Genomic DNA, 16,656 nt, shown 5'->3' on the forward strand with positions numbered 1-16,656 from the left:
TTGATGAATACTTTTGATGATATTGTTATGACTACTATTCACTTCAAAAAAAAAGGCAACACCATTTGCCATATAAATGTCAATTGTCCCACCGATATATGTATAGAGAATTACATATACTTTGGCATGCGTTATTTATTCGTTGATGTAAAAGTATTATTATTTGTAATTTAATAGATGTGAATACTCTCCAATAATTAGTGTTGTTATTCATATGTTATTTCATAATACTTTCTTAGGGCCCGTTTGGATGGGCTTAATAAAAGTAGCTTTAAAAAAGTACTTTTGAAAGTGCTGAAACATATTTTTAAAATAAGCAGTTATGTGTTTGGATAAAAGTGCTGAAGCTACAAAAAAAAGTGTTGATGTGTTTGACAAATAAGTGCTGATAAACAACTTTTTAAATTAAAATGTCTGAAATATCGTTAAAAGCTGTTAACACAATAAAGTTAATTAATTTATATTTTACAGCCATAAATAATTGTATTTTGCTATCATTCACATATTTCTTTCTCATCACAAATTATTTATAGGAGGAATATAAATTTATTATAGATTCTAAAGATATATAATTTGAATAGATCAAAGAACGATTTAAGATTTATTTTAGTTTCATCCATAGGTAATAATAATTGTCTATCATTCACATATTTCTTTATTATCACAAATTATTTATAAGAGGAACATAAATTTTTATTTAAGTTATATGTGCAATTTGTTTTACATTTTAATAATATATAATTTGAATAGATCACTTGAGAGATTTAAGATTTATTTTATTTTCATTCATTAGTAATAGTAATTGTCTATCATCCACATACTTCTTTATCAACAAATTACTTATAAGAGGAATATTAATTCATATTTCAAAAATAAGTTGTTTGATTCAAATACAAATATCAAAATGAAAGAGAACACTTTACTAACATAAAAGTAGAAAAACTAAAATAATACAAGCATCAAACGTTACCAATTTCATTAGCAATCATGCCACGAAGCCCCATCCAATAAGTATCATTTTGTTCTTCCATATTGTTTTCTTCATTGTTAGTGTTTGAACTTGAGCCAAATTCGGAGTCAACTGATGGAATATATCTCTCATCCTCAGCCGTTTGAAATGCATCATCCACATTGCATTTTTGTTTAATATAATTGTGAATGGCCATAGTAGCAAGTACAATGTCCCTTTGAGTATCAATATTATAATAAGGCATATCTCGCAAAATAGACCACCTTGCTTTCCAAACACCAAATGTACGATCTACTATATTTCTACATGAAGAATGCATATAATTAAATTTTTCAATGTGTCCTCTTGGCTCACACAATTGACTTGTTGCACCACGACGAAAGTCGGGAAGATGATATCTCACATTGTCTCCTTTGTATGGAGCCATATATCCCTTCATATGTGCATATCTGCATTCACTAAATAATATTTGTTTCCTAAAGGTTTATCTTCACTTCAAATTGGAAGAACAAGAAGAAGTTCAGCAGCTATGCCAAACGTGAAAAGGAAAAAATGGAAGAAAGAGATGTTAGGGTTATATGGGTAATTTGGAGATTGTATAAAAATATTAAGGGCAAAAAGGTAAAAATGTGGTCAACTTAAAACAGCTTATAAGCTAAAAAAAAAAGCACCCCTACCCCAGTTTTTAACTTTTAGCTTAAAATAATTTTTTTTTTTAATTAAAATAAGTTATTTTGAGTATTGTCGAACAACTAAATAAGTCAAAAACCAGCTTTTAAGTCAGTTTGACCAGCTTTTAAGCTGAGCCAAACAGGCTCTTAGACTCTTTTTCCCTCTATAATTCCACATCAAAACAAAGTTAAATTGAAAATACTACTTACAACTTTTATAATATTTAGCTCGTGCGCGCACGGGGTATCACCGTCTAGTAGTATTTATATATGTTAAGTTCCTATTATCTGGTTGCACCTTTTCTTTTTAGTTCTTTTTATTATCTCTCATTCTGATTAACTAAAGTTGGAAGAGTAGTTGAATGAATTATGTTGTACATGTTAGCACCAATTTTGGATCTCCACAATATATATTAACCATCGAGTTTCTTCAATTTCAAACGATTTAAAATAGTTACTTTTATAAAATTTCAAGAAAAATAAAGAAATATATTTTTCAAGTTTTTTTTTTTAATTTAGTTTCGTCCCCTTTTTATAAATTTTAAATAATAAATATGTTTTATATAATTATGTATGAAATAAATATATCCTATAAGTATTCGAAAATCATCTCACAGAGATTTTATAATTTTTTAAGAAAGTGATAGCTATAAGAATTAATTAGCCTTTATGAATTTCGAAATATTTTTCCGAGTTATTGTTATGTCAGTTTTGTCAATTTTATAATTTTTAAAATGATACATATATTTTTACAATTATGTGTATAATTAGTATATTTTGTAAATATTAGAAAATGGTTTCAAGTTTTACTCTAAATTTTGCTAATTAGTTTAATTAATTAATAGTTAATATTTTAAAATTAATTATTTATTTAATTAAGATTAAGAAGCTCATTAATTAATTCATCTTTTTTGAGCTCAGTCGAATTTCTCAATTAATTCAAATCAGCTGTGTACTTAACTTCCCTCGGTCGAATATATGATTATTTTTCAAAGGAAAAATTACATAAATTGGTACATTTTAATAAATAATTACTGATTTTAGCAATACTTTTTAATTATTGCCATTTATAACAATTCTCTGTTAAATCTGCAATATGAATTAAAAGTGAATTATGTATCCAATATATATGAGTTATAGTTGTTTTTTAAAATATATTATATTTATTTGGTAAAAGTTTGACACATTGTATTATAAGTGTATTAAAATATGTGATAAATGTATTATCCATTATTTAAACTTGTATTATATGTAAATAATAATTATTCTTTTATAATATGTATTAAACTTGTATTATAAATAAATTAAAAGTGATTAAGTGAAAAAATATTAGTACTATAAATTATAAATATATTTTTATTATAATATATTTATGTAAATTTCCTCGCATAAACACGATAGAACGACCAACCCGACCCGACCCAAACGACCCCATAAATCGTCTTCTTTTCTTCTTCAGGCGAAAACCGAAAGCAAACCCAGAATCAGAAATTATAGCTTACAGAAGGTTTTGAGTTTGGCAATAACATTTTACACTTACGACCCCATTCTCTAATTCTAAATTCCGAAAAAGGTGTTGTTCAAATTTTCCTGTCTGTTGCTCCAGTCTAATCCGGTCGTTGCTCTCTTTGGCTCGTTTGCTGTTTCAAGAAAGGTAATCTTATTTGCACTTCAATATAGTGTGTTGTATTCAATATTTGGTAGAGGTTCTGCTTAATCAACAGTAGCTTCTTCTTTTTAGTCCTCTGCATTGTGAATTTCTGAAAAGTAAGCATTTGTTAAGATACTCATAAAGCAGTTCGTTTGGGATTATGTGTTGGTAGTTCGGTTCATTGGCTGGATTGTATATCTAAAACTAGCCGAATCTTCTTTTGATTTCATTCTGTCTCTTCACTATTTGTTGGTACATTTTGGCTGTCTTCGTTGTCGTGTCGCAGTAGCTTCTCACAATGGCTAGACTTATTTATGTTGTTAGATGATTTGAAGGCTGGCTGTGTTTCTCTTGTATCCCAGCTACTGAGGTTATGCTTGTAGCTCGCCATAATCTTGTTTTAACTTAGCTCATATTCCTATTATTCACCTACTTCCGAATATGCATCGAGCTCTATGTTAAGACTGTTTGGTTTGATAATGTGGTTGTTTCTACATGCTACATTCATGAACATGTTGTAGATTCTGATGAGTTGTTTGCTACTATTAATTTGCATCGTAAGTCACTGTAACAGAAAAAGATACAATCTTGTTTGCTTGTCTCGCAAATTGACCTTTCCTGCTTAAGTGCTCAACTTTTTGATGCCTGATCGTAATAATATTGGTTTAAGGGGATGTTTGGATGCCTGATCCTAATAATTTTGTATACCAAATCTGGTGACAAAAAAAGGGTCCTCTACTGTTCAGTCTTCAATCATCTTTGTCATTACGGTGCATTGTTTGAGTTATTTCTTCCCTTTTGTGTTTGTCTGTGTTAACAAAGAACACTCGTGTGCTTTCAGGACCATTAGTGGAAATGTTGTGGGTTGACAAGTACCGCCCTAAAACATTAGATAAAGTTATTGTACACCGGGATGTTGCTCAAAATCTTCGTAAACTGGTAAAATATCTCATCCTCACTTTGTCAATTCTTTCATACTCAAACTCATCACCCTTATTACTATTATTAGGTCTCAGAGGGAGATTGTCCTCATCTCCTCTTTTACGGCCCTTCTGGTTCAGGAAAGAAAACTCTCATTATGGCACTTCTTAGACAGATTTTTGGTCCAAGTGCTGACAAGGTAACTCTTTAGTTCATTGTTTTTTCTCTCTCTAAAAAATTGAAATTTATGTTTGGATAACTTATGCAGGTGAAGGTTGAGAACAAGATTTGGAAAGTTGATGTAAGCTTTTCCTTGAATTTCTTTTTCTTTTCTTTTCTTTTAGAATGCAATTATATATGTCCATGTGAACTTTTTGTATATCTGCATTCTTATTATTTGCATCATCAATTGATTCCTTCTTTTCTTTCTCCAATATATAAGAAGAAATATTGTTTCAGCACTACTCTAATTCAGTTGATGTCTGGAACTGAGTAATTAAAGTACATATTCTTAAAACTATTTTAGTACATTATTTACTAATTAACAATATCTAATTATCTTTTGCATTTGAGAGGCTTTTCTACCAGCATACCTCTAATCTATCTGTCAAAACTGCAAGAATTTTGATATATTATAAAGAGTTTAGGGAAATGGGACATTTGGCTAAAGGGAAAAAGTAAGGAGTATTTTCTTGCATTTATCTCTTTTTATGGGTTTTCTTCTCAGGCTGGTACTCGGACAATTGATGTGGAGCTCACAACATTGTCAAGCAGTCACCATGTGGAATTAAATCCAAGTGATGCCGGATTTCAGGACAGATACGTTGTTCAAGAGATAATCAAAGAAATGGCCAAGAATAGACCAATTGACACAAAAGGGAAAAAGGGGTTTAAAGGTGACTCAACAACTTAGTCTAGTTTCTACTTATTAAAAAGAGTCTTAACAACTTTGACTGATTAAATATATAAAAAGCAACTCTTTCTAGCAAAACTTGATCCATCTCTTTGACTCGTCCCCCCAAACCCATGATCAAGATTATTTTATGAAGAAATCCCAACTCACATGATCGTAAGCTTTCTCAAGATCCAACTTACATCAAGTACATGAATCATCTTTTTGTCTTTCTAAATTAGCCACTTTGTTTGTCTCACTTCCACAAAAGCATTCTGACAAGTAGACACTAGAAAGCACCTTAGAAATAATTTTGTAAATGCTTCCTATTAGACTAATATGTTTAAAATCCTTATACTCATTGCTCCTTCCTTCTTTGGCACAGTGGTCATGAAAGATGCATTAAGACTTCTCCCCAACTCCTAGTATCTTGGAATTCTGCAATGATCTCCATCAACTCGCTTCTAACTACCCCCACACTGTTGGAAATAAGCTAGAGTGAATCCATCACTTGCCACCGCTTCCCGCACTTCTTCTTCATCTATACCCCTCTCCAACCACTCCCTCATCTGCTTCCTTAATTGACTAAATACTACAATGGCTTCCTTCACTTCCTCTTCGTCCTTCTCATACACCTCTCCATTCTCATCTAGAGATTCAATTAAGTTCCTCATCCTATTTGCTATGACAACCCTATGAAATAAGTTTGTATTGGAATTCCCCTCTTTCAGCCACAATATCCTCGATATTTGACTCCAACTAGTCTCTTAAGCAACTGCTAAAGCAGCAAGCTACCTTTTCGCCATCTCCTTCCTAATTCTCTCCCTATCTTCTAATGCGTTCATCCCTTCCACATTTTTTATTGTCCACCTCATTTTCTAATTCCCTCAGTCTAACGCCAAAATGCCAAACATCTCCTTGCTCCACTTCCTCATATTTCTTTTTAACATTTTCAACTTGCTAGCAAGTCGGAAAGATGGTGTACCAACAACTTCATACACATTCCACCAAGTATCTTTCCTACCTTTTTTGAATAGATCAACACTCCAAAGATGGATCGGAGGGCCTACCAGATTCAGTATCACAGTGTTGCTGAAGAATCTTGTGTCAACACACCCATCTTGCTCTATCCACTTTTCCAACAGAAGTTGCTAGCTAACCATCTCCTTCCTCCTGGAAGTGTCTTCACTGCTTGCTCCTCATTAGCAGAGCGAAATAATGCAATTTCTGATTGCCTTGTTAGTGCACCCATTTCGTAATGGAACCAACGAGGCAAGTTCTTGAATTTTTTCACCTTAAAGACATTCTGTAGAAAGAGAGAAACAGGGTTCTCTCTTTAATTTGTTCTGTTGGCATCTTCCCTCGGGTCTAGCAATACCTGCATTGAGCTTAGTGGAAGGACATAACCTCCTTCTTCTCTAGAGACTTTGATCATAGTACTATTTGTTGTAGTTACTCCTTTTTTTTCAGACTGCTTTGTCACTTTTATGGTATTTTGACATGGCTTCTTCTTCACTCTGTCATTTGTTTTTCGAACGACTTTGAGTTTCTTTTCCTTGAGCTGAGGTTCTATGGGAAACAACCTCTCTACATCCCAAGGTAGGGGTATCTGCGTACATTCTACCCTTCCTAAGCTCCACTTGTGGGGTTTCACTAGGTATGTTTTGTATGAATAAATGAGAAACAACAAAATCAATTTATCGGTCTTTTGATAAGGAAAATACTTATGACCTGCTATAGATCATTTATAAAAAAGAAGCATTTCATGTGATATATCATGCCAAAGGTTAATAGGACAAGAAGATTGATATTCTATAGTGATTTCTCTATGTTAAGCTGAGGAGTTTAAAATAGATATTGAAATGCCTTATCAACTTTGAGATATTATTTTGGAATTTCAATTATTCGCCACCAGCATTGTGCAAATTCTTCCATTATTTGTAATTTGTTCATTAGTAGCTGTAAAAAATACCTAGCTGATACATGTTGGTAGATATTAGTTTTAGTGCTAAATGAAGTTGACAAGCTCTCAAGAGAAGCACAACATTCTCTTCGAAGAACAATGGAGAAGTACAGTGCATCATGTCGCCTGATTCTTTGCTCCAACAGTTCTTCAAAGGTCACTGAAGCAGTTCGCTCACGATGCCTTAATGTGCGAATAAATGCACCAATGGAGGAAGAGGTCAGTGAAATTCAGTTGTCCCACTGTTGATATATTTTCTTTCACCATCTTTGTTTGTCCCACTGCAAATATTACAACATTTTCGTCTTTCCTTTTCTTTTTCTGGTGTTCATACTACAAGATCAAGAGTAGAAGTGTATGTGCTGTTTAACAATTGCTGCATCTTCTAGGTTCAGGCTTGCATTAGACTAGTGTGTTTATCTGGTCTTTCCTCCAGGGTTTATTTCATGTGGTAATTTCCGTGTAATGACATTCATTCTCACCAAAGTAGGTGCTAAGAAAAGTTAACTGTCGTGCTTGCTTTGACACGGTGGATTGGAAATGCCATTTCAACTGCTTTGGCTATTCAATTACCACAGGAAAAGGCACTTTTTGAGGGAAGGGTGCTATACATCCTTAAATGTACTTTGAGCAGTTTTTCGTTTTACATACCAATTTGTGCCTTAGAAATAATATGGATACTCATCTAGTGAATGGAGTATCTAGAACAACTAAATGTTGGAGATATACTTAAATAATAAAAAATGTGCTCTTTTTAATTGCTTAAGCCACCCATTATGTAAAGTAATATCCATGTGCTTGGCTCATGAAAAAAGAATCAAGTCTGCAGTCTGCACATGATAGGGCGTGTGATAGATGCAGCTAAATAAATAATAGTGTGACTTCTCTAACAGCTTAAGCTTTTAGATGAGATCATCACACAGTTCAGCGGTAACATTTGAACACATTTCACAGTACAAGAGCAGTAGTACTTATTTGTAGAACTGTCACATGAGTTTGTTTAAATTTTCTTTACAATTAAATTTTTTTTGGTTATACTTGGATCAAATATAAGAACATTTGTTGATAATTAATTAATTTTCAAAAATAAGTAAAAAAAATATAAGAAATTTGCTTAAGTATGTATTGATCTTATTTTAGTTTATTCTTGATTAATTATGGCTATGCTAATTTGAGTTATTCCAGTGACATGTTCTAGTTGTCCAGGAAATGTTTATAAGATCAAATTTTTAACTTCAGAAAATACATCAACTGAAGGTCCATAAAGCATGTTTTTTTGTGTCACATTCCCTCCACACCACCACCACCACAATAATTGAGAAATCCCTGAAGGGCAGTGGGCCTTGTTCGAAGCTCATTGAATAATTGATCCACCTTACCCTTCTCCACTTAAATACCAGGACTTTTTCCGCAGCAGGGTTCAAACCCTTGCACCTAATCTGCACATCACGTGTTGCACTCTTACTAGACTAAAGCCTGGTTGTTTTGGGACCTGTGACTCTACTTGACCTATTGTTTCATTGACTTTGGTGCGGGACCATCAGGAAGTTCTTGATTCTTGTAAGCCATAAGAATTTTTCTGAATCAAAGTATATATTATGGCCTAGTGAGTCATGTACCAAAGAATTGTTGACATGTGGTCCTTTGATTATTCATCGCATTCCTAACTGTTTCCTGTTAATCTTCTTTGTTTGACAGATTGTTAATGTTTTAGAATTTATTGCCAAAAAGGAAGGACTTCAATTTCCACAGGGTTTTGCAGCCCGCATTGTGGAAAAGTCAAATAGGAATCTGAGGAGGGCAATTTTGACATTTGAGTCTTGCCGTGTTCAACAGTTGAGCCATTTAACTGCTGGATACTGATTTTTTTTTTTTGGCTAGCTTAAGCTGTTAATTATGAGTTTATGGTACCAAAGTTTTCTTATGCACGGTGCTGACCCCTTGTTTATTTGTGCAAGGTATCCCTTTATAAACAACCAAACTACACCTCCAATGGACTGGGAGCAATATGTTTCAGAAATTGTATCAGACATAATGAAAGAGCAGAGCCCTAAAAGGTACTGTTGATAGTCAATATGAATAGGGTATTTAATATTCAGCTCGTGATTCTATAAACTGTTCGAATGTCAAGTTCTGCCACTAGAGGTCGACATGGAATTCAAGACACTTGGAGATTCAACCTTGAGAGAAGGGAACCGTAAAGTTTAGAGGACACTAGGCTTTTGAGTGTTGAGAGAGGAGTATGTTATAAAGACTGAGAGAGAAACCTATAAGACTTCACATGATAACCTTCGGTGGCCCAGTGGGTTGGGCTTGGGACTCCCATGTTGGAGGTCTCAAGTTCGATACCCCATGCCAGCGAAAGCAAGGGGTTTGCCTTCTGGGTTGAGCTCGTCTCACCAGGCTTGCCTAGTGCGGGTTACCTCTTCTGTGTGGTTTGTGAGCTATTGTATAGAAGTGGGATTCTGTGCGCACCCAAAGGGTAGCTGCGAGTTTTCCTTGTCATAAAAAAAAGTAAGCAAAGCAAAATTAAATTTCAAGTTATGTAATAAATGACTTGAAATGGGTAGTTAGTGGACTAGAAATAGGAAATTAGAAATTAGTCTTAGAAAACTAATTGCTTCTATGATTTAGAATCTTAATTTGCATCTTTGCATCTAATTTAAAAAGGTTTTCAAACTTGATTGATAGGGTCTTTACTTCATTTATTTAACTTATTGTAGTTCTTTTTACCATAATCCATACATACTTATAGTTAGTTTTCTTACATTACACATGCTAATTTATGTTTTCTTCCTACATTTGTGCCTTTCTTCACTACAGCATGCTGTAATTGTGCTTTGGGCTTAAGCCCTGGCGACACTCCTTTGCGTATAAGTATAAAAGAAGCTGTAAGAAGTCAAAAGGGGGCATATTGAAATTTATCGTTGTCATGGAATTTGTTGATTGCTTTTTTCTGTTAAAGTGAGTAATTATTTGTTGTCTCATTTTCTGAAGTAGTTTCCAAATTGAGGATCTGAATGTCTTATTTGATTAATGAATCAGTAATGTAAACCAAAAACAATTCAGCGAGCGAGTCGCATATCGATAATGAATTTGTCTCCAAACTTCTAAAAAGTTGTCCAGGAATTTTTTAAAAAACTAACTCACTGAAACAAAAGAAAATTAAAAAAAAAAAGAAGCAAAAAGAACGAATATTTGCTCCAATCGATTTACAGAAGTCTCCATCTCCAAGATCTTTAAAGATCCTTAAAATTCTTTAAGCCCTTTTCATTACCTTGGATACACCAAACAAACAAAGTTGTACTTCATGAACAATGATTGGTACTCCCTTAAATCATTTCCTTTTTTGTTCATTCCAGATGCAACCAACAATGCATAGTGTTGCATCAAATTTCCTCACCTATTTTCCATAAAATGTCAATACACGGAACTGCATACTCTTTAACAAGCAGAGCCAGAAGAAACGTTCAGTTGAAAGGCAAAATCCAATTATTCAAGCACAAGAATCACTAGAACGATATATTGGTGAAGTTCAGACTATACAGATGATCCTGTGGCTATTGTAGAAATCCCAGGATCCTTATAAGATGATGGAGGATCTTGTGATAGTTTTGCTTTTTCTTTATCTTTTTGTTTGATAGGCACTTCTGTGGATATAGGATATGCTGTAAATTTTTGGTTACCAGCTCTGAGCTGATGATTGATATACAAAACGTTACCTTTGTCAAGGAAAATAAATAATCACTAGCAGTGTCTGGAGTTTTAACCTTTCTTTGTAAAGCTTTATGTATCTTCTTGATGCTTTTCAACACAACTACTTCATAAAAAAAGAACAATATTCTACCCTCACTGTAAGTTGAAAAGTGGAAAACTGTATGTGTTTTTGAGCTTACGTTGTTTTTTCACATCATTTAAGATATTCAACTATTAATCATGCAAAGAAATCATCATCTTTCATACCGAGTTAGGAAGGAGGGAGGCTGGTAATTTCCCATTGGCAATCTGAACAAGACATGTGTCTTAATTGTGCTTATGACTGCACAACTACAATATAGCCTCCTTATCTGAACTGCAATGTTATTTATTACAGGTTATTTGAGGTAAGAGGAAAGTTATATGAGCTACTAACTAATTGTATTCCCCCTGAAATTATTTTGAAGGTAAGATCTTTTTTCCAGGTGCTTCACCTTCGACTCTGTAAGGTGTTACAAAAATTTATATTTGAGTGATTCTGCTTTCTACTGCAGAGGCTACTTTTCGAACTATTGAAGAAATTGGATTCAGAGTTGAAGCATGAGGTGTCCAACTGGGCTGCTCATTATGTAAGTTATTGAGTTACATAATGTTTCATATTAGTTCGATGAGGGTTAAGGAATAGCATAATACATATATTGGACCCTAAACTTGGCTTCAAATTTTAACTTTGACCTCCAACTTTCATAATGCACAAACAGACAATTTAACTATCCAACTTTTAAATAAATAAACACATGAATCCAACATGGCACAATACACGTAGGACACCACGTAGGACAAAAAATGACATGTACGATAACATGTGGGACATGTGTGTCTATTTGTTCAACTTTATACAAGTTTTAGCGTTTATTTGTGCATATCCAAAGTTGAAGAGCATAAATGTACTTGAAGCCAAGTTAAAGGGCACATTTATGTATTATGCCTTGAGGAATCAAAGGAATTTCTAAAGGTCGGACTACTCCAACCATTGCCTTACGGTTTGGGCTGGATGATCAATCAGTAGTACTATAACCAAGTATATGTTAGGATTCAAGTCCATGTATGAACTCAGAACCCCTATATTGGTTATACATGCGTAGGTAACGGGGTTTGTGGTTTGATTTGAGTTGGATCTTACTTGAAAAAGATCCACAACACTATTATGATATGTAGAAGAAAATATCTTAATATCAAGGTAAGCTCAATAATATGAGCAATTTATAACTTGGGTCAGGGTTATAGTTGTTTGTTTAGAAAATAGTCCATCTGTCCGAATTTATGTGAAGGTGTTTTATTGTGCATGGAGTTAAGAGAAAAAGAATGACTTTCGAAACTTGTGGTCTAAAACAAGCCATATATATTTATGTGATTACAAATCATCTCATTAAGGGTTAGATGGGAAGTTCTAAAATTAAACTGTTACCTTTATTTCAAAAAAGATAATTAAATTGTTACCACGTATATAAAGATGTCATTCTTTTTGGTACTCATTGAAAAGGAAAAACTATCGGATAAATTGAGGCAAAAGGAGTAATAACTACCGTGTAAACAGTGTCTCCCTGTGGAGTTTGTGTGGGTGGGGGGTTGGATGATGTAAAGGGATGCTATATATTCTTTGTTGAATCAGTCATTAAGTTATGCGCACTTCTACTGTATTGATATTTCTGCAATTTTCTCGTGCTTGGATTAATGTTTGCTGTTTTATAAAGCAATAGCTTAAAACTATCCTTAATAAAGTCTCTGTGTCTTTCAGGAGCATAGAATGCGCCTTGGACAGAAGGCTATATTTCATCTTGAAGGTATTGCATAACCTTTTAATTGGAAATTAACTTTGAGCATTATCAGAAGACAGCTTTGACTGGCTGCTTTGTAGTGATTGAGCTCTAGCTTCTCAGATACTGATTTTCTATGTTACCTTGATTTGATCTCTCAGTTGTTTATGCTCTCATACATTATTTGAAATATAAGTTTCTGTTAGTAACTTATAAACTACAATGATGGATCTATTTTTCATGCTTCTGTGATTTCTTGTTTGCATTTTGAAATTTTTAAGTGAACTTAATTTTTGAACATTGATGTTGTTCTATTCGTCTAAGAGCTTTGGAATGTTTCTTTTGAAAAATCTTCTGCCACATTTGATTTGTAGATAGGATTTGCACATGGCTAGTTCAGTCTGAAGGGGTTAATAGGATGCTAGTATCAAAGGGATTTTATATTTATATTTGCATTGTGAGCATATCGGAGCAGAAGCCTGGGAGAACATCACGTGTAAAGAAGCAGTTGGATTATTTATTGTTCAGGTCGATAATCCAAGGAATATGGGTGACGGACGATGTATACAATGTCTTGTGTGATAAGAATGTGCCACCAAGGGGAAAAGGTAACAGTTATAAAGTAATTGTCAGACCAATTATGTTGTATGGGGCATAGTGTTGGCCTGTCAAGAATTCGTGCGTCTAGAAGATGCAAGTAGCAAAAATGAGGATGTTGAGATGGATGTGTGGGCATACTAAGAGAGATAGGAACCAAGAAATTCCGGGCGAGGTGAGAGCATGTGAAGTGGAGAAGCACAAATGCCCAATGAGGAGATGTGAGACGTTGGCTATGGTAGGTATGAGGATAGGTAGAGGTAGGCCTAAGAAGTAGTGTTGGAGAGGTGATTAGATAGGATATGACACACGTGTAACGTACTGCATACATGATCTTAGATAAGAGGGTATGGAGGTCGAGGATTAGGGTAAAAGGTTGATATGTAGTTGAACGTTGACTAGTTTTCCTTATCAGTATTGTTCCAATTATTACTTTTCTGCTATCTTATTCTTTGTTTTATTACCAGCTGTTGCTTCCTCTACGTCGGTTACCGTATTTTTTGTTGTTGCTACTGCTCTCTTCTACTTCATTTTTACCATGGCTTCTTTGCTACTGTATTTCCTTTCTATACTTCTTATTATTATGCTTTACTTAAACCTGAGGGTCTATCAAAAGCAACCTCTTTACCTTCACAAAATCGGGGCAAGACTGCGTACACACTACCATTCTCAAACCCCAGTGAGATCACACTAGGTATGTTGATGTACTTCCCCTTGGGATGCTAAGGCAACTTCTAGAATATGCATTACACTAAAGGAAAATAATATTTATCTTTGCTTGGAGATGGGATGATTCTCATTCAACCTGTAAATATTTGCATGTATTGTACTTGTATCATGATTAATTTTTTATTTTTATTTTTGAAATTTGTAAATTGTAAATTGTATTCATTCAGCATTGAGGCTATGCTGGCCACCTCCAAAAACTTTACAAAAAAGAAAAGAGTGCATTGAGGCTATGCTGGCCACCTCCAAAAAGTTTACAAAAAAGAAAAGAGTGATACTTACAAAGAGCCTATAAATCCACTAGTTGATTTCCTCTTCTATACTCGGTTCTTTACACCAAAAACCTAGTGAAGTAATAACTTTCCACTTAATCTTCAAAATAGAGTATTCTTTTCCTTCGAAGATCGTCTGATTCCTTTCCTTCCGAATGGCCCACCAGATGCAGGCTGGGACTGTCCTCCATCATCTTTTTTGGCTTTTGCTTCCTCCTCTTTTGATCCAACAGCTAAGCAAGTCTGCAGTATGTTCAGGCATGATCCAGTTGATTCCAGCAATGGAAGTTCTTGTGTTGTTACTTTGCAATGCATGAAAATGTGTTTGTTGGTTTCTAGTGCCTCCTTGCAGAGGAGGCATCTAGATGCTATGATGGACCCCCTTTTTTGCAATGCCTCATTGTCAAGCATGCTTTCCTAGCTACTAGCCAAGTGAAACATTTCACTTTATTAGGAGCCATACACTTCCATATAGTATTCCAAGGTCCAGTTGACCTTCCTGCAGCTACACTCAGTCCCCTTTTGTATACTCTGTTAACAGTGAAATTCCATCATTGTGGTTCCTCCAAATGAATTTGTAAGGGGAAGGTGAGGATTAAAATTCCCGAACTAGCCATGTGTATGGGTAGGGAGAGAAGTTATTATAAGAACTCGGTGTATGCGCTACCGTACCTCTCCATGCATAAATATCGTTAGTTCTTGTTTAAGCTTAAAGTTAGTAGTATGAATGATAAACTTGAGGTATTAGTTACCACATGATTAGTTGAGGTGTGCGGAAGCTGTCCCAAACACCATGGTCATCCAAAAAAAAGAAGCAGGTTTTTTTTCCAGCTTGTCATAAAAAAAATCATTTGATTTTAGTGCATAAGGAAGAAAAAAATTGTAGGTCGAGGAATGTGATAGTGAAGATATTGTTTCTGTATGGTATCATACAAAAATTATATCTAGATGAGCACTCAATGGTGTGACCTCTTATAGTCAATTTAGTGGGTTGAGAATCATAGGGTCTTAGGTCCAAATCCGGTGAAGCAAAAACACTTGGTGATTTCTTCCCATCTGTCCCAGTCTTGGTGGATGGAGTTACTCGGTACCTATGTTGGTGGAAGGTAGCAGATATCCCGTGGAACAAGTTGAGGTGTGGGCTAGCTAGCCCCCGCTCCACTGTTCTAACAAATATTTGTCTGTATATGAATGATCCGTTGTAGCAGCTATTAATGCTCGTATTTGGGTAGACTGTCTACATCACACCCCACGCCCCTTAGGGTCCGGCCCTTTCGTGGAACCTTGCGTGAATGCGGGATGTTTTTTGCACCGGCATGCCCTTCTTATCTATATACCGGTGAATTGCTAAGTAATATTATTTAGTATGATGAGTTCACCGAATAGATTTCATGTCTTTTCTCATCCTACTAGGAGAGAAACTTGCCACCTCTAGAAAATGTGTTTTCAGTTTTTCGTTTTTTTCCTTTCCCTTTCTGTTTTGCTTGCCAAATAATGGAAAGGGACATTGTTAGCAACTTTTGATTTTCTCGTTTACTTTTTATGAGACACCCTATTATGCAAGCATTTCTCTCTACTTTTCAACTTTTCTTGAATCAAACTAAATTCCAAGTTAAACAGTGCTCAATATTGGAAGGTGTATGATGTAGATAGTCTATTGGAGTTCCTCAGTCACTCACATGCTTAAGTAGATAGGAACTGAGGTTTTTGTAATATCCCCGCTGTAATCTCCCAACATCACCTTGGTGCCATTTTTATGAATGAAACTTTTTACTAACCTATGAAAAAGAAATGTTGGAAAAGCTTGAAAGTGAGCTCTGTAAAGTTACACACTTAATGGTGTCATAATGATTTAAGCTACAGACCAAGCTTGCTCAGTAATCACAGTTTTTGTTGCTAAAGTAAATAGTTCTTCTAGATATTTGTACAAGGACTGTTATTTAAAGATGTGATTTTGTTAACCTTGGTTATGGTTTGATGTGTTTAGAGCTTATTTGATTTGTTTTTTGCAGCATTTGTGGCCAAATTCATGAGCATCTACAAGAGTTTCCTTATTTCAACATTTGGCTAAGATAGAAGTTATGGAACTGTTTGGCAGTAGGAAAAAGTTCTCTTTGTCCGTTGTGCAGCTTGTGCTAATGACCTGTTGTGTTTTAATTTAATTTGAGTTGTACAATTGTGCCTAGACATTACTGTACCAGAATCATACTCTATCTTGTTTCTCTATTAGAAGGATTTTCTACTGCTTGTATGTTTGCAATTGGCATGTCGTGGTGGGTACAAGGTAATGGTATATGTTGCAGTTATTTTTTTGTCCCCCATCTCCCTAGCCCTTTGATGAGGAAAGTGAATGAACTACAAGGAGTAGGTGTATGCAATTCTGTTTTGGTGGTAAACAATTCAATTTGCAGCTTATTACTGTTTCCTCACTAAAGGAAAAACAAGAAATGACAATATTGGGCATTTGCTAGTTCCTGATT

At 34.5% G+C, this 16,656-nt stretch overlaps 2 protein-coding genes across 3 annotated transcripts; one reads left to right on the forward strand and one right to left on the reverse strand.

The window, feature by feature from the left end:
- Window positions 1-959: 959 nt before the first annotated feature.
- Window positions 960-1,397, reverse strand: LOC107018603. Its single transcript, XM_015219130.1, has one exon. The coding sequence runs from the start codon at window positions 1,395-1,397 to the stop codon at window positions 960-962; it is 438 nt and encodes a 145-aa protein (XP_015074616.1).
- Window positions 1,398-3,088: 1,691 nt separating this feature from the next.
- LOC107009736 (replication factor C subunit 3-like) lies at window positions 3,089-16,591 on the forward strand. 2 transcript variants are annotated; one of them, XM_015209103.2, is made up of 12 exons: window positions 3,089-3,295; window positions 4,134-4,231; window positions 4,302-4,412; window positions 4,482-4,514; window positions 4,941-5,109; window positions 7,106-7,287; window positions 8,767-8,903; window positions 9,027-9,125; window positions 11,162-11,231; window positions 11,319-11,393; window positions 12,563-12,608; window positions 16,189-16,591. In XM_015209103.2, exons 2-12 carry the CDS (start codon window positions 4,148-4,150, stop codon window positions 16,245-16,247), a joined length of 1,065 nt encoding a protein of 354 aa, XP_015064589.1. In that variant the 5' UTR covers window positions 3,089-3,295; window positions 4,134-4,147; the 3' UTR covers window positions 16,248-16,591. The 2 variants fall into 2 exon arrangements, with proteins under 2 accessions (XP_015064589.1, XP_015064630.1); XM_015209144.2 differs by lacking the exon at window positions 12,563-12,608.
- The last annotated feature ends 65 nt before the right edge of the window (window positions 16,592-16,656 follow it).

Source organism: Solanum pennellii, chromosome 1, assembly GCF_001406875.1.
Source record: "Solanum pennellii chromosome 1, SPENNV200".
Classification (NCBI taxonomy): Eukaryota; Viridiplantae; Streptophyta; class Magnoliopsida; order Solanales; family Solanaceae; genus Solanum; species Solanum pennellii.

Bases quoted from the DNA above. Each gene is read 5' to 3' on its own strand.
- LOC107009736 (XM_015209103.2), top strand. From the start codon at position 4,148: ATGTTGTGGGTTGACAAGTACCGCCCTAAAACATTAGATAAAGTTATT. The intron at 4,515-4,940 runs GTAAGCTTTTCC...TTTTCTTCTCAG, and splicing joins ACAAGATTTGGAAAGTTGAT to GCTGGTACTCGGACAATTGA. The intron at 9,126-11,161 runs GTACTGTTGATA...TATTTATTACAG, and splicing joins AAAGAGCAGAGCCCTAAAAG to GTTATTTGAGGTAAGAGGAA.
- LOC107018603 (XM_015219130.1), bottom strand. From the start codon at position 1,397: ATGGCTCCATACAAAGGAGACAATGTGAGATATCATCTTCCCGACTTT.